The 21920-nt window shown below is 41.2% G+C and overlaps 1 protein-coding gene across 1 annotated transcript in view; it reads left to right on the top strand.

Moving 5' to 3' along the window:
* FASN (fatty acid synthase) overlaps nt 1-21920 on the top strand; it is a 41458-nt gene that overhangs the window by 5512 nt on the left and 14026 nt on the right. Inside the window, exons 2-26 of the mRNA XM_038157060.1 lie at nt 505-645; nt 1178-1330; nt 2874-3047; nt 3874-4074; nt 4504-4626; nt 5269-5384; nt 5623-5757; nt 8131-8590; nt 8940-9127; nt 9964-10153; nt 11569-11663; nt 12063-12197; nt 12495-12698; nt 14239-14354; nt 14798-14973; nt 15325-15516; nt 15805-15885; nt 15984-16169; nt 16464-16643; nt 16879-17082; nt 18276-18586; nt 18742-19131; nt 20853-21017; nt 21220-21338; nt 21443-21597. Coding sequence (XP_038012988.1) covers nt 519-645; nt 1178-1330; nt 2874-3047; nt 3874-4074; nt 4504-4626; nt 5269-5384; nt 5623-5757; nt 8131-8590; nt 8940-9127; nt 9964-10153; nt 11569-11663; nt 12063-12197; nt 12495-12698; nt 14239-14354; nt 14798-14973; nt 15325-15516; nt 15805-15885; nt 15984-16169; nt 16464-16643; nt 16879-17082; nt 18276-18586; nt 18742-19131; nt 20853-21017; nt 21220-21338; nt 21443-21597 — 4576 coding nt within the window. The 5' untranslated portion in view covers nt 505-518. The remainder of the gene's footprint in view (nt 1-504; nt 646-1177; nt 1331-2873; nt 3048-3873; nt 4075-4503; nt 4627-5268; nt 5385-5622; nt 5758-8130; nt 8591-8939; nt 9128-9963; nt 10154-11568; nt 11664-12062; nt 12198-12494; nt 12699-14238; nt 14355-14797; nt 14974-15324; nt 15517-15804; nt 15886-15983; nt 16170-16463; nt 16644-16878; nt 17083-18275; nt 18587-18741; nt 19132-20852; nt 21018-21219; nt 21339-21442; nt 21598-21920) is intronic.

The raw sequence follows: 21920 nt of genomic DNA, 5'->3' as shown, positions 1-21920 counted from the left end.
ATCTTTTGATTATTGATTCTTAAGTTAGCATTTAACTTTGGAATGATTGTAGAACTTGTTTTGCTACCTGTTAGGTTTGCCTTGTAATTATGTATTTTACTATGTGTATTTCATAATTTCTCCACCCACCTGTGCTCCAGCATGTTAATCTTTCTTCTCTGCTGACTTCACAGAGGCTCTGCATTTAGTAGAGGTAGACTTGCTCATTTTCTGGTTGTCATATAGAAACTGGTGGTTCTCAGAGCCTGATGCTCCTTCAGGATCTTTTTTTTTTTTTTCATCCTTATCAACCCCATAGGTCTTATGGTCCATTTGATTAGTTGGGGTATCTTTTTTTTTTTTTTTTTTTTTTTTTTTTAATAGTAGAGACTCCATGGGCTGTTCCTGTGTGGGTGTTCCTGCAAATATGCTTGTTTGTCACAACATGTCAGGAAGACAAGACACATATACTTTCCTCTATGTGAAATCTTACTAGCCTTATTGCTTTGTGGATCTCAACAACAGGGAGAAGTTAAGAGATGGAGGACGTGGTGATTGCAGGCATTGCAGGAAGGCTGCCAGAATCTGAGAACTTGCAAGAGTTTTGGGAGAACCTGCTTAATGGAGTTGATATGGTCACAGAGGATGATCGGAGGTGGAAACCAGGTGAGTGCTTATTGTCCCTCGTTTTGGAGCCCTGAGTTCTGAGTGTTTTAGAGGAATTATCCTATGAAAAGAGAATGTATGAGATGGAAATCCTTCCTGACCTGAATTAACTTCTGATAAATCATGAAGAAGTTCAGTAACAGAATACTTTTATGAACTAATTTGCAGAAGTCAAAAGCAGCTTTTCTTTTTCTTCTAATTAGTGACTGACTGGAGCCACCATTTAGACTATATGTGTTTGGTACAACTTGCCAAAGTAAAAATGATTAAACTAGCTAGATGTCTTTTTGCTGTTATATCCAGGAGAGTCCTAAAAGTTACAGTTGTTTTTGCTAATGCAGCATTCTCATTCCCAGATGAGGTAGGTCGGTAGATACTCATGCAGCCCTCTGGGTACTGCACAGGGGAGTGAGGTTTCATGTGTAATTGAAAATCAACTGTGGTCATTCTGGTCATTCTGTGCTGTGTCTCAGCTTGTAGCTGCTTCACTGTTTATGTATTTTGGGACTCAGTGTCAAATTTTTCTTCACAGGAATTTATGGACTACCCAAGAGAAATGGAAAGCTCAAGGACCTAAGCAAATTTGATGCATCTTTTTTTGGAGTTCACCCCAAACAAGCTAATACAATGGATCCTCAACTTCGCTTGCTATTGGAAGTTTCTTATGAAGCTATTTTGGATGGAGGTAAGTGGATGAATGACTGAAGAGGGAGAATTAAGCTGTATTGTCTGTGTGTAACAGGTGTAGACATGCACTTGTGTGATGAGAACTCTAACAAGGGAAAGCCACACATTAGAGAGGAGATCCAAGACATGCTATGGGCTTACCAGATCCCATTATAAGGGTTAGAATAAAGCTGTTGTCTCTGGAATGCAAATGAAATCAGTGCAGACTGCTAGCAAATCTGTACCTGTATCATATGGTACAACCACAAACCAGTATGACAAAATCACTTCAATAATCAATGGTTCTAGAGCTTTTCTATGTTTTGCTCTACCCTAACATTCCATAATAATTCCTTTGTAAAGGGAAAAGAAGGATGACTTGATTAGAATTCTCATGCATGGTCTAAAAGAATGGCAGATGGCCTGATGTATTCCTGTCTATTGGCCAGATTCTTGGAAAACCTGTAGCATTTGATCTGTTTCTAAAGAAGGTTTTCCTAGGAAGTGTGCTTTTAGAAATAGGAGCCGCTCTCTTCTGTCACTGCCAGTGTTTTGAGATTTTGAGTTACCCACTGAGCCAAATAGTTTATTCTTCATGTTAGTCAGTTTCATGTCAGAACATAAGCAGATGGGGGAAAAGTTGGAACTACCTCACTAGTACTGACTAGTTACAAATTGAAAGAGGGCAAATTTAGGTTAGATATGAGGACAAAATTCTTTACTGTTAGAGTGGTGAGGTATTGGAACAGGTTGTCTAGCGAGGCTGTGGATGCACCAACCCTGGCAGTGTTCAAGCCAGGCTGGGTAGGGTCTTGAGCAGTCTGGTATAGTGTAAGATGTCCCTGCCTGTGGCAGTGGGGTTTGGGACTAGATGATCTTTTAAGGTTCCTTCCCAAGACTTAACATTCTGTGACTTACTGAAATGAACTTTTGCTTCTCTGCTTCTAAGCCTCCATCTGGAGGTTGAATATTTGTCTCCAGGATGCCTTAAGCACACAGAAGAAACAGCAGAGATTTCTGACAGTTGACCTTGCTATGTGGTTTATTTTTTTAGAGCAAAGTTGTTTCTTGTTCTGGTTGTTGGCTGGTTTTATACCTAAGAATTTTCATTTCTGTCTTGTACTCCAGATCTCGGCTGGAGATAGATATTGATGTGCTCACATGACATTTCATGTGCCATGATTTTTCTCCCATTCAGTCTGCTCCTTTTCTCTCTACTGGAAATCAACTGTTCACTTCTTCTGTCAGCATTTGTACTTCTTGTAGTCCATGCACTTTTTTACACAAGACTCCAGCAATGCCCAGCTAGGCTGAAAAGCTTTGTCAGGCCAAAGTATGTTCTGGCTGAAAGCTAATACCAAACTTCTGATGGACTCTGAAGTAAGACATGTAAGGTCTGCAGTTGAAACTGTTAAAAGGTTAGTAAAGGTAAGGGAACAATGCTGCAGGCCTGCCAGAAAGGGGCAATAAATAGTTTTTGGTGGACTGGTGCCAGTGTACTTAACATTTCCCCAGTTTGCCCTTCATTTTGTTTACTATAATCTACCTTCCGATCTCCATAGGTATTAATCCGGGCACCCTCCGTGGCACAGACACAGGTGTTTGGGTTGGTGCCAGTGGGTCAGAAGCTGGTGAAGCCCTTAGCCAAGATCCAGAAGAGCTTTTGGGATACAGTATGACTGGCTGTCAGCGTGCTATGCTTGCCAACAGGATTTCCTACTTCTATGACTTTAAAGGTAAGTGTCCCCCAAACCTGTTGATGCTGATCAGCAATTGTAATTTCAACATGTAGAGGTCTGGGATGGATATTATGGCACAGACCCCTTTTGGAAAGAGAAAATAGCATGTAACTGTTCTTAGGAGGCAGATGAGAAGTAAAAAAATAGGTAGTGACTATATGGTAGGAAGCCTTGTAAGGCTTTATAACTCAGCTGCTGCTGCTGGGCATAGCTGGTGTTCATTTGAAAGATGGTGATGTCAGAAAGCCTTTATGGCCTTTAGACTACTATTTGGTACCAAGATATGTGGAAGTTGGCTAGACCAGAGATAAACTGCTACCGACTGTAGCAGTTGGCTTTTTTTTTTTGGGGTAAAGTGGAAGAAGTAGGTGAGCCACAGAAATTATGCAATTGCCGGCATGGGTATGATTCAATCCTTGCATGATATTGAAGTGAATGGAGAGATGGTGGTTGATGTGGATTGCAGCAGAGAACAGAGATAATGGCAAAGGCAGCATCAGGAAGAATCTTGATTATTGCCGAGAATGGGTAATTAGATGACAATTGCCTGTAAAGCTGCGCTCTCTTTTTGATGGAGAGACAGAACTTTTAAAAATGCCCTTAAAGCAAATCCGTTCACAGTTTCTTTCCCATTTTTCTCATACCTTACTTTCTAAGTAGGCAGAGATGGTAATTCTAGCCTCCCATTGCATCAGGTTTATGTACTATGTTCTGAAGCAACTTTTATTTAACATTGTTTTTAATATGTTTCTTGTAATCCCATCCTGCAGTCTTTGGAGAAGAATCTAGGAAATTAAGGTTGTTTTTCCTTATGTTTCCTAAGGACCAAGCCTAACTGTTGACACAGCCTGCTCCTCTAGTCTCGTTGCTCTGGAAAACGCTTATAAGGCAATTCGTCATGGGCGGTGCAGTACAGCCCTAGTAGGTGGGGTCAACCTCTTGCTGAAACCCAACACATCTGTGCAGTTCATGAAACTGGGTCTGCTTAGTCGTGATGGTGCCTGCAAGGCTTTTGATGCTTCCGGTAAGGCATTAGTACAAAAGCTTATGTTGTGTGAGAGTAACTTACTCTACAGTCTGTGACCAGCTACTCTTTCAATACAGCAAAGAGCTAACCTTGTAGTTGTTCCAATGTACACTGTTTGGGCCATACCCTGATCTATGTTACATCCTCCATTGAACCTGGAAAACTAACTGAGGAAGAAACTGATACCATATGGTTCATCCCTCTGCCTCTGGGGAGAAAAATTAGCTGTCTCTTGATGGAAAATTTATGCTGCGAAATTTGCAGTGAGCACTTTGTCTTCCTAGGTCATGACATTTTTCTTTAAAATAAATAGATATGTCAAATTCTCAAAACAGTCTATCATAAGCAGCAATCTTCCTGCATGGTGTGTGGCAACATTTTATAAAGCAAAGCAGAAGTCATGACTTGTTTTCTCTCTGTTCGCAGGAGATGGATATTGTCGCTCTGAAGCTGCTGTTGTTGTTCTCTTGACCAAGAGATCTATGGCTAAGAGGATCTATGCCACAATCGTAAATGCTGGAGTTAACACTGATGGCTTTAAGGAGCAAGGTAGGTCTTGAGCTGCTGAAAGGTGAGATACCTACAGAACTGTTCAGTTGCCATAAAAAATGGTCTGTTGTAGGGTGCTTTAGATGTTTTAGAATATTTTCTTGTGTTTAGGGTTTTGGGTTTTTTTTTCATTTTCTGGTTTTGATAATGCAAAGTTCAGAAGGACCCTGATTTGTAAAGAACTTAAAGGAGAAAAGTAGTGGTTTTTACTGAAGTAACAACAATGTTCTCTTGCTAGTTTAGCATTCTTCAGGACATCTCTGCAGTAACTTCTGCACTGATGGTAGAAATGTAGGTGTAGTATTGTAACTGTAAAGCTCTTACCCTACTGTTGTCCAGCTTCTCCTGCTCTCTAGTTGTGGTGACACAAAGCTTCACATGTTTTACTTAACCTAGACATCTAGTATTCTGTTAACCAGTATCTTTCCACCCTAGTATAACTCATTGCTTTAGGTTAATTTCTGGTTCCTCTGCTCTTCTTACAAGGAGCCTGAGTGTTTGGTGCTAAGGACATGGTGAAAAGGTCTTTAGTTTGTTTTTTTTGGGGAGAGACCTGGCAGCCCAAAGTAAATGAAAGGATGCTAAAATCAGAACAGAAAGCACTTGATAGGAGAGAGGAATTGATGGCAATTTTGATCCTAGGTGTGACATTCCCATCTGGAGAGATGCAGGAGAAGTTGATCAGATCTTTGTACAGGGAAAGTGGTGTCAAACCTGAAGAAGTGGAGTATATTGAAGCTCATGGGACAGGCACCAAGGTCAGCATGGTCCCTTAGGGACTGAGTGTTTTCTTCCCTTGCATTTCTTGCCACACTTTCCATTAAATTATTCTTTGTTTTCCCAAAGTAAAATTATTTTGCCTTCTACCAATTAATACAGTATATTCTGCTTCACAAATTTTGGACTTTGCCCAAACACCATAATCTTTCAGATTTCTCTTTTGGGGTGTGTTTTGGAAGTGCTGGCTAATAGCCATTCTGATTCTCTTCATACTAGGTTGGAGATCCACAGGAAGTAAACAGCATTACAAGTATCTTCTGTGACTGTGAGCGGGAGCCACTGTTGATCGGATCAACCAAGTCAAATATGGGTCATCCAGAGCCTGCCTCAGGGCTTGCTGCGTTAGCCAAGGTAACAGGAGGCTTGAGAAGGAAAATTTGGGATGGTGGGTAACACCAGTGTGTGGGGTTTTGTTGTTCGGTTTAGGGAAAATCTGCATTGATTCAGGGTAAAATGTTCACTGATAATTATAAGAACTCAGGTGTTTCTCATTAACTACTTGCCTCACATGTGAATACTTTTAAAAGCTCAGGTGGCTGTCCTGCAAACCACCAAAGGCTCAGGTGGCCCTCTGCTGTGTTCACACACACTTCAGTTCCCGCTTCCTACTGAATTCTGCAGAAGTGTAGCTCTGCTCAGAATGAAGGCTTTGGGATCCTTTTGTTAATCCTTGTTGTTTACTTTGTCAGTTCTTACACTGGACCTCCCAACACAGCTGTGCTGCAAGTCGTTTGGGTTTGAGGCACATACATGTAGAGGGATTTAGATGTTTGGAGTAGTTGTCAGTGACCAAAGATGAGAGGTAGTGTGGGCTTTCAGTACCAAAAGAGCAGCTGATCTTCTGGCTTTCTGTCAGGGATGTATCATCTCTTCCTCTTCTCTCTTAGGATGGCAGGAAGCCAGGTGAGTTCTCTGGGATGAGGCTACCAGCATGAATAACTGTCTGTCTTAGCAACCAGCTTGCTAACTACTGCTGTAGGCAGACAGTCATCTATTGGCTCTGGCTGCTAAACTGCTTAGCAGAGAGCTAGCTAATGTTCACACTTGCTTGTAAGCCTATTACCACAGAACCCTGCAAGCCAAAGTCACATATACTGCCACTGCTAGAATGTTGGACTCTCCAAAGTGGTTGCTTGTGACCCAAATACAACTCACTGTGTAGTAGCCTCACCTGCATGGCAATAGCAGTGTCCATCTCTCTGTAGAGAAGTTTAGGATTTTTTTAGTGCCTTTATCTCTGACTGACACATTCTTCATCGAAAGAATGATAGCTTAATTATAAAATAAGCTTCTCAATCCATACTGTGTTGTATGTAACAGTTTGTTTAGTGTGGTTCTGTGATCAGTCAGGACAGGACCATAACTTTGAGGTACTGTTGCCTCCACCTCTACACTGAAACCAGTGTTTCTTAGACAGTAACTGTCTCAGTATATCTTCAGTTTGTGTGTTTTCTTCTGGAATTCCATAAAAGTGCTGCTACGTGAGGTATCAGGAAATTTGATCTTGAAAGTATCAGATTTCAGACTTGAAGAGAATCCATTAATTATATGGACAGGTAGGAATGAAACTAAGGCTTGCCGAGGCCTCTACAGTCAAATTCTGATAAGGAAGGGAAAACTCACCTGCATCTTTGAATTACTCAGCCTGTCTAATCACTTGCTTTGCAGCAAAGACAAAGCTTTTTGGTGGCACTGGTGGTATGCTCCCTGTAGTGTGCTCTCAAACCTAGGTAGAAACCATGGCAAACCTAAAGTACAATATATATCAGTGTAAAGCAGCAGCACATTCAAAGTGCAGAGTATTGTAGGTGTAGGACAGTGTGCATGAAAATCCTTACAGCTTTAAGCATTTTCACTGTGAGTTGAAGTTGTATATTTATACTGGTTGTTCTCCCAGGTAAGCTGCCATGTCTGATAGTCAACTTGAAAGAGCAGTTCCCAAGACAGTATGTCTCTCTGACCATTCTGGGGTGATGAAGGAACTGTCAAACATACAGAGCTCACTGTGTTTGTAGCTGACCTTGTTGCCTGCAATTTGCTGGGCTTTTTCTGCAGATGAATGTGGGCTTGGTGTCAGGAGCTGTATGTAGAGAGAAGCTACTGAGAGAAGGGAGCTCTTGCTTTTTTTGGCACAGATATTTTGTTCCTCACACTGCTTCAGTACTTGCCTTTGGCTCTGCCAGTTCTGCCCAGTTTGCTGTTTCTGCTTTTTTGAATCAAGAAGACAAAAAGTGGGTGTAAAGCAGCAAGCAGACTTCTTTACCAGTGCTTCAGCTTGATTCTTTTGCAGCAAAGTAAGAAATAGGAGCATTTTGTTGCAATAAGGAAGAAGATTTGTGACTGTGTATGACTGGGGAGGGATGAAGTGGAATGTGATAAAGGGATAGGATCTGAAAGGGGAAAAAGATGATGTGATAGTCTTAGTAGCTAGGCTGCTTTTCCAGCAAGACTGCATGGCTTACCAGTTAGAAAGAGACTGGAAGCTAAACTTTATGCTACCATGCTCAACTTCCCTGCTGACTTCCTGCATGGTGTGAAAATTTGCCTAGGTGATGCAGTTGCTACCTCAGTAACATCAATAATGCTATTCTCTGAAATGTCCCTTTATCCAAACATAAAGAATTGCTTCAGAATATGCTACATGGTCATTTGTAGTAAAATAATAACAACAAAAGAATGTCATGAGACAATGTGGAGCACAGAGCACTCTGTTTTTTCTTTCAGGTCATTCTCTCTCTGGAACATGGGCTGTGGACTCCAAATCTTCATTTCAATACCCCAAATCCAGATATTCCTGCCTTACAGGATGGCTCCCTGGAGGTAGTTTGTAAACCAACACCAGTGAAAGGCGGCCTTATCGGTATCAACTCTTTTGGTTTTGGGGGTGCTAATGCTCATGTCATTCTGAGGCCAAATAAGAAAAAATGCCAACCTCTGGAGACTAGTAACATGCCAAGGCTGGTTCAGATTTCTGGCAGAACCCAGGAAGCTGTGGAAACACTAATTCAAGAGAGCAGGAAACATGGAGAATGCAGCCCATTTGTAAACCTGCTCAGCGATATCTCTGCAGTTCCTGTGTCCTCCATGCCCTACAGGGGCTACACACTGGTTGGCACTGAAAGTGACATACAAGAGGTTCAGCAAGTTCAAGCATCTGGTAGACCGCTCTGGTACATATGCTCAGGTAGGTGTGCAGCATTGAGTCCAGGCTTTTCTATTTCTCTTTAGATCTGAGCAATTGTATTCTGTGCTCTAATGTTATTTTACAGTGTAGCATGAGGAAATATTTTGCAACTCTGTGACATGTCTAGGAGTCTTGTTTTCTGTATTTTATCAAAACTTTCCAACTTACTTGTCTTCTGATTATAGTGAAGCCCAGCAAATAACAAGCAGTGCCCAGTTTAAAGAATGTAAGAAATGTACGATGCTTTGCTCTTAGTTAGAATTCTTTAACTGCCAGAGGAAAATGTGTTGTGTCTACTCCTGTTTCAGAGTGTTACTAAAAGCTCACTTTCTCCTTGCCTATCCTGCAGGTATGGGAACACAGTGGAAAGGCATGGGCCTGAGCCTTATGAAGTTGGATCTGTTTCGCCAGTCTATATTGCGTTCAGATGAGGCTTTGAAGAACACAGGCCTTAAGGTCTCAGACCTGCTGCTGCAAGCAAATGAGAACACTTTTGATGATACGGTTCATGCATTTGTTGGACTAGCTGCTATTCAGGTAAGACTCAATGGGCTAGTGGAGGGGGGTAGTGGACTCAATCTACATAAGCATCTTCTGCTAATGTGTCTGTTTGGCTGGTAACACTTTATACCAATTAATGGACGCTTTTTTTGTGTAATCAGCAAGTGGCAGCTGTTGGAAATATCTCTCTGAGAGGAGGGAGTGCATTGTGTCCTTGACAGTTTTGGGCTTTGCCACTTCCAAGTACATAACAAACTTTTTGGTACAGATATTCTTGGCCTCACTGCTTTTTTATTACAAGATATTTGGACTAAGATTGGTCTGAACTGATTTGTGTGTATATCCATGTGTATATGTGGCACAGTTTCTTCCATTAAGAGCTTTAGGAATATCTTTAAGTTTTAGGCAAATGTTTGTGCTGAGGAGCAAGACTCCATTTAATGTCTCCTAAAATTTGTTCTGCAAATGAACTAAGTCAAACTGAATGAAGCCTCTTCATCATTCTGAGTGTCAATGTGGTATTCATGGTTTCTTAATAAAGTAGAGGCCAAGTTTTTTAAGTGATCTGGAAATCTGGTCTTAGCCTCTTACTTTGTACAGACACATTATTGGCAGCCTTGTGTTGTTGGAAATATTTTCTCAGTGGAAAATTACATTGTGAAGAGGCCAGACAATACTGGAGTTTCATGATGATTGTTGGGATTGCTTTGAAAGGAGGATGGGGCTGTAGGTGTGGGGGGAAAAAAAAAAGCAGTGAGGCCAAGAATGTCTGTACTAAAAAGTTTATTATGTACTTGCTACTGCTGTGTACCTTTGAGGCCTGACACCTGCTTACTCTGGCATGGAATCAGTAATTTTACTTCTGCTTGCAGATTGCTCAGATTGATATGCTGAAGGCTGCAGGTCTGCATCCCGATGGGATTTTGGGCCACTCAGTGGGAGAACTAGCTTGTGGCTATGCGGACAACTCCTTAAGTCATGAAGAAGCCATTCTTGCTGCTTATTGGCGGGGACGATGCGTTAAAGAGGCCAAATTGCCACCTGGAGGAATGGCTGCTGTTGGTAGGTACACTTGTGCCAAAAGAGTGATACAGGAATGTGCATCTGATCTCTGTTGTATGTCATTGGGATAAAACTGGTCTCTGAAACTGTCATGTCTGTGAAATCTTGGCCACTGATGCCTCTTCTTTGTTTTCTTCTGATGTAGAACAGGTTCTTAAATATTTAAGTGGATAAAATGGTAGTGATCTCTATCCTGGAATACATCAGGATTTGGGTAACCATCCAAAATTTAAATGGAAATGGAGAGATTTATTGTCAAGTGACCAATGACAGGCCTCATAAATAATACATTGAAACAAGATGAAAATGTAAAGCACTGAGGTTTTTGGCTTTTGATAGATATGTATCATACACACACAGATCTGTGTATATATATGCTGGGGTTTTTTTGTAATTTTTGCAAAAGGAGACTTCTGATTGTCTGCAGGAGTAATGAGATGTAAAAACAGTAAGCCACTATGATGTAGTGGGCAGCTGGCTAATGGAATTTACTATGACCTAAAAGCACTTGGGAATAAGCTTTCTCCTGAACAAGCTTTACTTTGTGTTTGTGTAAGTCATATAGTTTTGCCCACTGTCAGGTGAAATTTTGGATCCAGCAGTTTTGCTTTGTAGTGCGACTTTATAGTGACTTACATGTTTAAAAGTAAAATTATTGGTAGCACCATTGTTCTGTTTCTTATTGGACGCAGTCGTCAATTAAAACCTGAAACACTTTGGAGAAAAGTTGTTGCAGGTATAATGCAGTCTGTTGGATTAGAACACTTGTTATAATCTCAGATTTATTAATTTAGGTAATACTACAAAGGACAACCTACCTAATTTAGCTTCCCCCCCCACCCTGAGATTAAATAAATTACACTCTTATCATAAACTCAGAAATCTGCATATAGTATGTTTTTGATAATCTGATGTTGAGTTCAAATTCTTCCTGTGACTTGTATCTGTGTTATGTATGACCAGATGCTTCATAATTAACCTGGCACGCCGCTAGAGTTACTGATTTGTGTGGCTATATTGTGTCTCTCAGCAATCCAAGCTAGAGCAGGGGAGAGAACACATGGGCTTGCCTCCTAGAAACTAATGGCAACATGAGACTAAACAACCACTTCTGTAGCTTCTTTGAAACTGTGGGGGTTACCTCCACCTCATTCATTAATGGGATGGTGCAAAGATGTGACCTTGTGTTCATCTTAACTGTGCTAAATGTCATGGTAAAGCTCTAGGGTAAATATTCTTAGCTTTTGCAGAATTGCTTTGGAGGGGAGAGGGAGGTACCTGTCAGTCTCTTGCAAGTATTTCCCAATTTTGCTAAGTGCTGAATTGAGCCCAGTGACTGTGCATTAAAGATTTCCTCCTCTTATGAGGCTCATAACTAGAAACACTTTTGTTGTCCTGTGGTCTTCCTTCTGCAGGTCTGACGTGGGAGGAGTGTAAACAACGCTGTCCTCCAAATGTGGTACCAGCCTGTCACAACTCTGAGGACACTGTCACTGTTTCCGGGCCTCTGGTGAGCATGTAGCTGATACAGTGTGTACTGGGATTGTGAGTAGGACCTGAGAAGTTCAAGTCTGAAGAAAGCATGAAGCTTACTTAGAATTCAGCTGCTTGGAAAGGGGAGCTGGATTGAGTGGTGGAGTGGACAGAATACATTGTATAAATTTAAACATGCAAATAGTCTGTGAGAGGAAATTATATTAGTGCCTCAGTAAGCCAGTAATAAAATCTCTTATATCCATGGGCATAGAGGATCATAAATTATAAGACTGAGAAGGGCAATAGCCTCATCGCTGCTGTGGCTCCCCTTAAATGGCAACTGATGAAGGGTATGGAGGGACTACAGTGGCTTGTACAGATACATAGTATTTTGTGAGCTTCTCTCTTAGATCACTTGTATTTCTCTTCTTAGGACTCAGTGAATGAGTTTGTAGCCAAACTGAAGAAAGAGGGTGTGTTTGCAAAGGAGGTGCGCAGTGCTGGCGTCGCATTTCACTCCCATTACATGGCATCTATTGCACCAGCGCTGTTCAATGCTCTGAAAAAGGTAATATTGCCAAACCGTGGCTTGCATGGCTTACGCTCTGACACCTAGGTTACCTATAGGTAATGTTGAGCTTGAGGGGACTCCTTTTTTCAGAAGGAAGAGAAAATCTCTTGAAGAGCATGTAGACCTCTGTGAGATCTAACGTTTGAAATCACTTGGCCTGGAGCAGGAGGATGTCCTGAGCAATCAACCTGCAAAATGACCTGCCAGAAGGAGGAACTGCTTGCTTTTGCTGATCCTGTTGTTCTCTATGACTTGTAACTCTTTCTCCTGTCCTTCTTTCTTGACTGTCTGTAGGTCATTCCACACCCTAAACCTCGCTCAGCACGATGGATCAGTACATCTATCCCCGAATCTCAGTGGCAAGGTGATCTGGCTAGGAATTCCTCTGCAGAGTACCATGTGAACAACCTCGTGAATCCAGTGCTGTTCCACGAAGGTCTGAAGCATGTTCCAGAGAATGCTGTTGTAGTAGAGATTGCTCCACATGCTCTTTTACAGGTATAATTTTTGATTGTTTCAGTATGACACTATATTGATACAGTATCATGCTATTACAAGGAGTTTGAGGGTCTGATGACTAGGGAAGACTGCAGGTTTGGGGTTTTTTTCCCCCTAGTTCTGAGGGCATTTACTTCCTTCAGTACTTCTGAGCTTTTCCCAATTTTAATGTTTGGGGTTTTGTTTGTTTCTTTGTGGTTTTTTGGGGGTGGTGTATGTTAATATTAAAAATAAAAATAAAAAATCCCTAACACGCTACCACTTCCTCACCCAGACATTCACATTACTGCTGCTGTTTGTTCCTATGCACTTCAGATAACTGATAGCCAGCTTTCTGAACTGCATAATGAGTAAGGAAAGCATTTCATTATCTGGATCTAATGGAGAGTGTGTGCAAAAATTATGGTGGAGTGAGACATGCAAAGATTTAACAGGCCTTCTCATAAAAAAATCTTTTACCATCTGTACTCTGAATTTGGGTTGAGGTTTTAAAAGGTGGTGAATAACAGTGATGCTTTCCTCTCTTCTCTTAGACCAAGTGGTCTGAAACCACAGGAGCTTACTTTCTTCATAAAATCCTTTCTCTAGTGAGATCAGATAATTATTCTTTTCTCCCCACCCTATAAAAATTGATTCATGTAGAATTAGCTCCATAGTAGAGAATGCAGAACATGAGGTGCATTGGGAAATACTTGCTCCTCAGGATCAGTGGTGTGGTCTTGTCTCTGTCCCTTAAGTCCCAAGGACTGGTCTTTTTTATTTGGTCAGTGGCACACAAGAGGAGAAGTCTTAGGAAGAATAATAGTTACTCATGATCAAGATTAATAGTTACACAGTGCTACTGAGTTTCAATCCAGTGTATTTTCACTATGTCATGTTAGTCTTATGCTTTGAAACTGACTTGAAGGGAGAATCAAGAGTACAGTTTTTAAATTGGACATATATTTTTTCGATAGAGACTATATGCCTCATGTTGAAATAATTCAACAATTTTGGACTCTAATGCAAGTGACTAAGACTTCATTGTCTGGGTTTGAGAGTATCCTGATTTTAGAGTATCCTGGTAAAGACCACGGGATCAAATTGAAGATAAAAACTGGGTCAAGTGTTCAAGGCTGAGTTTTTTGGTCTAATAGCTTTTGCTTGAAAAATGTTCTAGGATACTTCAGACTATAAGGTACTACTCCTGGCAAGGGAGTGTGTACAAGTGGGAGGTGTGAGAAGGTGACTTAGCAGTTCTTCAAGTGCAGATTTTGATTTCACTTCACAGTCTGCTTGGGAGAGGGATATGTGTCCTATAGTGACAGGGATATTTGTGTTTTGGCAGAATTACATTAATATTCTGTAGGTTCTGCTTTATTAGATGTGCAACGGCTTGGGTTGCTGGAAGGGTACTCTTCCCTGTTGAAGTGGTGTATGTGCCAGCAGCTAGCACAGAACTCTTGGCACAGATACATAAGTGGAACCTATAGACAAAAATTCAGAGACAAAGTAGTAAGTAATGCCTTCCACCAGTGATTTATGGATTCTGCTTCACCAGGCTATCTTGAAGAGAACTTTGAAACCAACTTGCACCATTCTGCCTTTGATGAAGAAAGATCACCAAAATAATTTGGAGTTCTTCCTAACACAGATTGGCAAGATTCATTTAACTGGGTAAGGAGACATGGGGAGGAGGGTGAGTGGGATAACAGAAGGGAATTCAGGTCTCTTCTCTAATGTGCATATCTTCACATGGATTCAAACACTCCTTCAAGAAACCTTGAAATAAATGGGATGTGCATTTGTGCTTTACATAATTAGCATGCTCCCTAGTGAAGTGTTCCTGTGGGTTAAAGACTGCTTGGGAAGAGAAGGTGCCTTCTAAAGAGAAGTCCCATTTTAAAGGCCTAGGAACCTGGCACTAGCTTCTGGAAATAAATTTTGCATCTTATAAACTGTTAATTACAAATTTGGCTGCAGTAAGTGTTCATGGTATATCTCAGACATGGAGTCTGAGACCAATTACTGCCTGACGTCTTAAGTATGATAACCAATTTTTTTCCTAACTTTTTCTTCCCATTCCTTCCCCCATGTCTTGATTATTTTTGTCTTTTTAGGATAAATGTTCTTGGAAATAACTTGTTCCCCTCTGTGGAATACCCTGTCCCTGTGGGAACACCCCTTATTTCTCCATACATCAAATGGGACCACAGTCAGGACTGGGATGTTCCGAAAGCTGAAGACTTTCCAGCAGGTTCCAAAGGCTCTGCATCTGCTTCAGTCTACAATATTGGTGTGTTGCTTATTTGGGGTTTATTACTTGTTTGTCACTTTCCTGCTTTACCTGTGTGTTTCCTTTTGTAAAAGTAAGAAAAGAATACTCAGAACAGCATCCTGGAAGCCATCCTCTGAAGCTTAGATATTTGGTTTGGATTGACAAAAACCTGTATCTGTTTCTGAAATGGGATGAGAGAACATGAACAAACCAGGAACCTCTGTTGCTTTAGACTAAGAGTAATTCTAAGAGCTGCATATTGTCAGGCAGGATAGTTGAGGAAACTAGAGCCTCTTGTAGATCTTGAGGAGGAAAAACCTCTTTGTTAGTGTTTTTATTATTTTTCGTTTGCTCTTTGTTCTTTGACAGATGTGAGTCCTGACTCTCCTGACCACTACTTGATTGGTCACTGCATTGATGGCAGAGTTTTGTACCCTGCAACTGGGTACCTCGTGCTGGCTTGGCGAACGCTGGCACGGTCTCTTGGTGTGGCCATGGAGGAAATGGCTGTTACATTTGAGGATGTCACAATTCATCAGGCAACTATCATTCCCAAAAAGGGTGAGTGAGGAGTGCTGGTATAACTGCACAGCTGTGTAATGAAGATGTAGGTAGTGGGAGGAAAGGAAGGCATGGGAAAAGTGAGGAGGAATGAAGGAGAGAGACTAAAGAGGAGTGCAGCATGACTGAGCAACGGAATGGATTCATACAGTCAAGCAGTATGCATTATGGTCATCTTTATTACATGTTGTGAGCAGTAAGTCTAGAGATAGGGAAAGAAAAAGTTCTGCTGGAGGATGGTAGAAATAAATGACCTCACAGTCCCGTCTTCATCAATATTTCTTGCAGGATCAGTACAGCTGGAAGTAAGACTCATGCCTGCTTCCCACTGCTTTGAGGTGTCAGGAAATGGGAATCTGGCTGTGAGTGGTAAGTGAAGGAATTGCAAGTGTATATATAAGGTCTTAGTAAATCCATTATTTATAAACAATGATAATGATCATTGTTCTTGTTACTGTGCCCTTCAGGGAAGATTTCGCTCCTAGAAAACACTGCTCAGAAGAATTTCCATAACCAGCCAGATGGCCTTCACACTCAAGTAGACAGGAGCTCAAAGCCCGGGCTCTTGAAAGATGACATTTATCAAGAGCTGCATCTGCGTGGATATAATTATGGACCAACTTTCCAGGGTGTTCTAGAATGCAACAGTGAAGGTAAATTTCCTTTCAAAGGAAGCACAATGAGCCTGGGTATCATAATGATGACTATTTGATCTTTTAATTCCATTTGTATTAACAGTTCACCTGACTGTGCCTTGTGAGGTAATTATACTTTGTGTGATGAGAGAACAACCAAGAGCATTGGGAAAGCTGTTCTCTCCAATGTAGAACTGTGTGGTGGAGTTTACAGGGGAAGCTACATACACCAAACTTGGCATTTAATAAGCAGTGACATTCTAGCATCTGATTAATGATGAAATAGTGAGGCTTTCTCTTCCTCTTCTGCAGCAAGTGCAGGAAAAGTTCTGTGGAATGGGAACTGGGTGACCTTCCTTGACACTCTGCTACATATGCTGATCTTACCTGAGGCTGGCCGCAGTCTACGCTTACCCACGAGGATTCGCTCAGTCTGTATTGATCCAGTGCTGCATCGTGAACAGGTGTGCCAATACCAGGACAATATAGAAGGTAATGTCCCTCGTGCTTGAACTTCTGATGGTTGCTCTGACTACTGGGTGAATGTGTGAATTCTGAAGTAGTAGGATGAACTTCGATGGGGTTAGAAATCTAAGTCTTAGTCTCCAAGCTCTTTGGCAACTCTGTAACCTCTCTATGAAAGAGCCTGACATAGCACTGTTCATCAAATCACCTTGAACAAAATATTTTTTTGTTTTCCAACTTACATTTCTTTCCTGACTTTCAGCTTTTGAAGTTATTGTGGACCGCTGTCTTGATAGCCTTAAAGCAGGAGGTGTTCAGATCAATGGTCTTCATGCTTCTGTGGCACCACGGCGACAACAGGAACAGATACCTCCCACCCTGGAAAAATTCTGCTTTGTGCCCTACACTGAGAGTAGCTGTTTGTCTTCAAGTGCCCATCTTCATGCCTATCTGGAGCAATGCAAAGGTAGAGTGGGATTGCTTTCTTGTCATACTAGGAGAATCTTCTAGCCTGAAAGAGGCTGTTCATACTTCTTCAGAACATCCAAGATATTAAGTGTTGGTGTCTGTAAAAGACTTAAGGGTTCTCTGTATGATTGCTGGAAGCTAAAAGCTAGTTCTGCCTGAGATCTCTAGAATGTGGGAAAGAGTAAAAAGCTATGAAGGACATCTTTCCTTCTATAACAGTCAGATGTGGTGTCAGATGGCACAACCCCTTCTGCAAACAGAGAGACACAAATCATCTTTAAGAAGAAATCCAACCTAATTCCTTTAGAGAATGACAGGAGAGCTTATTTAAGTGAGTTTTTAACCTTGGTTTGTTTTTCCCTGTGAACTGCTAAGATAGGCAAGGTTCCCGTTTGATTGTGGGCACATATCCAAACAGGGAAAATGATTTAGTGAGGCACACATCAAAGCAGTTGTTTGCCACCAGAATAGAATAGGAGCATTCAGTCTGTTGTGAAACTGGTAGCCAAATATGTTGTTTTTTGATCAGGAGACATCCACTAAACTAATCACCTTGAGTGCCTCTTCATCAAAGAGAAAAATGTTACTTTTTAAAAAAAAATTTACTCTAGTGGTGAATTTTGCTTCGAGAGTAATTTTTTTCATTCTGTGTTGGTGGAGTGTCTTCATGCTCATCCTTAGATTTGGCAATAGATTTTAAAAATTTCCCTTTTTTTTTCTCCTTAGTTTTCCCCTGCAGCATCAAAATACTTCCCCCAGAGGATATTTTTTTCTAGGCTGTGGTGGTAATATTTTATTTTTTGTAATCCAGTTCCTGATCCTCAGTCAGGATTAACTATTTCCCGTCAGTTTATAAAGCAGAAGGGCATTTAAGTATTTTTGTATTTCCTCCACAGCTCCCTAAATCAATCAGAAGTTTTCTGTTAGTTGCCGTCTTTCAGTCAGTCTTACCACAGGCAACTGTGGGGGTTTAATTTGTTTTGCTACAAAGCCTACTTATTTGGGGCAACTACTGCACAATACATAATCATCTGAATGTAAGAGGCTGCACTGTATCTGTGTGGCTGGGCTAATGATACAGGATGCTGTAATATGTGGTGCTGATCAGCTGGTGTAGCAAATGGAGGTAAAGAGGAAAAGAATTCTTGGAAAATCTTGACTCTTCCTTTCATTTCCCCTTCTATTCCATAGGTCTGATCCAGAAGTTACAGTCTAAGGTGGCAGTGCATGGGGTCAAATTAGTCATCCCTGGACTAGAAAATGCAGTGGCTGCTACGGGGTCCTTGCCCACGCAGAAGGGCCTTCAGCATATCCTCACTGAGATCTGCCGTCTGGAACTGAATGGAAACCTCCATTCTGAGCTGCAACAAGTTGTAATTCGAGAGAAAATGCACTTCCAAAATGACCCTCTTCTCAGTGGATTGCTGGATTCTGCAGAGTTGAGGACTTGTCTGGATGTGGCATTGGAGAACATGATCAGTCATAGGATGAAGATAGTAGAGGTTAGTTGGAAGCCTAGGATGGGACCATAGCTAGTGTTTCTAGGCCTTCCAGTAACCTGATTACATACTGCTGTTTTGTAATTTGTTCTGGTTATAATTTTGGATATAACTCATGTTTTGATTTCTGCTTTTCCTTCCCCTTCTTTTTCTCACAGGCTAATGCAGGAAGTGGACAACTGTTCTCTCGTGTGAAAAGTATTCTGAATGCTCAGCCCCTGTTGCAGGTGGACTACATTGCCACTGACTGCATCCTTGAAAACCTTACAGCTATTGAAACAGAACTACAGGATGCTGGTGTTGTCTCTAGCCGGTGGGATCCTTCTAGCCTGCCCTCTGGAAATCTGACTGATGCTGACCTGGTGGTGTATAACTGTTCAACAAGTGTTTTAGTGAATACCACTGAAATACTCTCTAATTTGGCAGCTGCTGTGAAAGAAGGAGGGTTTGTTTTGCTACATACTCTTCTTAAGGGAGAAACTCTTGGAGAAATTGTCAGTTTCCTTACAAGCCCAGATCTGCAGCAGAAGCACAGCTTCCTAAGTGAGGTAAGCCTCTTGGAAGGACAGGTACTTTCACCATGGATAGTCTCAGTTTGCTGCTTGCAGATGCCCTGATGGTAAATGTATAGTAGGCATTGCTTGCATGCCATTGAGAAATTCTGCAGAAATATCTAATAAACACTTCTTAAGAAGAGAGGACTTGCAAATTACTACATATTAGGTTAAGAGAGTAAACGGTAGGTTCAATCAGGAAAGCCTCTCTTAATGCACTGAAAATTAATAGTTGTCTTTTGTACATCTGTCTAATCTATATGAAAACACTGGCCAGGACAATTCCTTTATCGTTAAAATCATGTTGCTGGGTGGGGTACAGCTTTATCACTGTAGGATCCTGAAATGCTTTGGTATCAGAATATCTCTCTTACTTTTGATACTACTGCTTGGAGTGTGATTTTACAAGCTAGTTGATTTCTTCTAACATTAAGGTGCTCCCAGAAGGAAGTCTTTTCTCTTGTATTTTTCTTTTCTTCCTTTCCTCTTCCCTACGTTATCTGATCTCATAATGAGATACTATAATAAGCCCTGAGAAGCTGGAGATGGGAGAGAAGAGTATCAGCATTATATCTTCAAACCAGTATGTCATACAGATAAACTAATGCCAAAGCTGGTGCAAGAGGAGGAGAGTGAAAGGCAAGGGTAAGGGTGGAAACTGGGGCATCATCTTCTCTTGGCATCTGTTAGACCAGGCAGTAATGGAAAAATGCACCTCTACAGAACCTACCTATTTTTCCTGATTTGAGGGGATGCAGCCTCTCAGCTCTCTTCTTTTAGAATAAGAAGAGAGTAGCACTTCCAAGAGTTTGGGCTTTGTTTATAATTCTGGGGTGGGGTTGTTGGATTTTGAATTTTGCAGTTACATGGGTTCTAGCCCTTCACTTCCTGCAGACATTTTTTCAAGGGGATTTGAGAAGAAAGATTAAGTTATTTGCTCTGCATCTTTCCCGGTGAACAGGAGGATAAAGAGAAGGCACTGAGATGCTACTGGCACTAATAACAAAAACCATAAATCTGTCATGAGTATCAGTAGCCTGGTATTAGCAAATCCCTGGGAGAAGATATCTGTCTGTCAAATGCTCCTTCTCTGAAGGAAATTATACAAGCCAGGCAAGAGTGTGCAAGACTTACATAGTTCTCGAAGTTTCCTAGATACAGACACTGCCCCTGGCCCTTGATATAAGGGATCACACTGTAAAAACCTTCTGCTGGTCTGTGCCTGGCATAGGCAAAGCAAATGGGTGCTTTTCTGAAAGCCTGCAGTCATCTTTATTTCATTCAGGTAGTAATCCTTAAGTGATTCTGGATATGCCATACATGCATTTTCATTCTTTTATTTTCCTGAAATGCCATTTCAGCGTAACTTAGACATATGGGTGCTTCTCCCCATCTCTGTGCAAACAGGGCTTATGTGACATAGGGTAGACACATTCAAAAACACTGTGGAATTTGGTGGCAGGGTCACAGCTCGGGTTTTTTGTATGCCTGCTAGTGTGCTAAGACTGGTTCCCTAACCTGGACTTTGAGATACTTCTACTCTCACTTTTGGAAGATCCTTTAGGAAAGAAGGAGTAATCTAGATGTGGATAAAACAGTTTTGTTAATCAAACATGTATTTGTAGTGTGACAATACAGAGCAAGTTTTCAAGAAAAAGCAAGAAAAATTGACTTTTGACTTTGCTGTTAATTTGTTGCTTTCCCTGATTTGACAGGCACAGTGGGAGGACTTATTCAGCAAAGCTTCATTGAATCTTGTTGCCATGAAGAAGTCATTCTTTGGCTCAGTTATTTTCCTGTGCCGTCGGCAAGCTCCTGTCAAAACACCTGTTTTTCTGCCAGTAGATGAGACGAACTATAAGTGGGTTGAATCCTTAAAGGTGAGAATTCCTGTGTCCTAGGCATCTGAATTTCCAAATCATTATACTTTCTAAATGAGATATGTAGTAGTATTAAAAGAAGAATGTGTGTATATGTGTGTTCAGTTACTTTTAATAAAATAAAGTTACTAATCTCTGCCAAGGATATGAGGGCTATTTTCTTTGTAGTTCCTAGTAAAACAGTTTGGGGTTTGTCCTGTAGGAGATCTTGGCTGACCCATCAGAGAAGCCTGTGTGGTTGACTGCCACCAGCTGTGCAAACTCAGGAATTTTGGGAATGGTGAACTGCCTTCGCCTTGAAGCAGAAGGCCACCGAATCAGGTACGCAAGCATGCTCTTGAGTCACATTTGGGAGATGAGATATTTGTGTTAGCTTCTTCTCAGACCTATAGCAAAACAAACAAAACAACAACTCTTGTCTTCAGGTGTGTGTTCATTTCCAACTTGAACCCTTCATCTGCTGTCCCACCCACGAGTCTTTCTTCTCCGGAGATGCAGAAGATTGTTCAGAAGGACCTGGTGATGAATGTGTATCGTGATGGAAAGTGGGGCTCCTTCAGGCATCTTACATTGCAGCAAGGTACAGTCTTTGAGAGCTGAGGATTACTTGCAAGGCCTTGAATCTGAATGAACTTTGAATAGAAAATGAGTAGCTATTGTTCCTACCGTTACCTTTTATTATTATTTTTAATGAACAATTTTGAATTCTTCTGCTTCAGCTCAAAGTGAACAGTAGAACACTGTGGTGCCAGGATGAGGGATAGACTATTTAGGGCATCAGTAGTATTGCAAAGCAAGAAAGGGCTCTCTGGATAGCAAATGGAGGAGGAGGTAGAAATTGCACAAGGAATTTACTCGTTTTGGAAAGCACATACCTTTGTTAGTATGTGTAAGTTCTTACTG

This window comes from Motacilla alba, chromosome 18 (genome assembly GCF_015832195.1).
Source record: "Motacilla alba alba isolate MOTALB_02 chromosome 18, Motacilla_alba_V1.0_pri, whole genome shotgun sequence".
Classification (NCBI taxonomy): Eukaryota; Metazoa; Chordata; class Aves; order Passeriformes; family Motacillidae; genus Motacilla; species Motacilla alba.
This window is presented reverse-complemented; position numbering and strand designations above follow the sequence as displayed.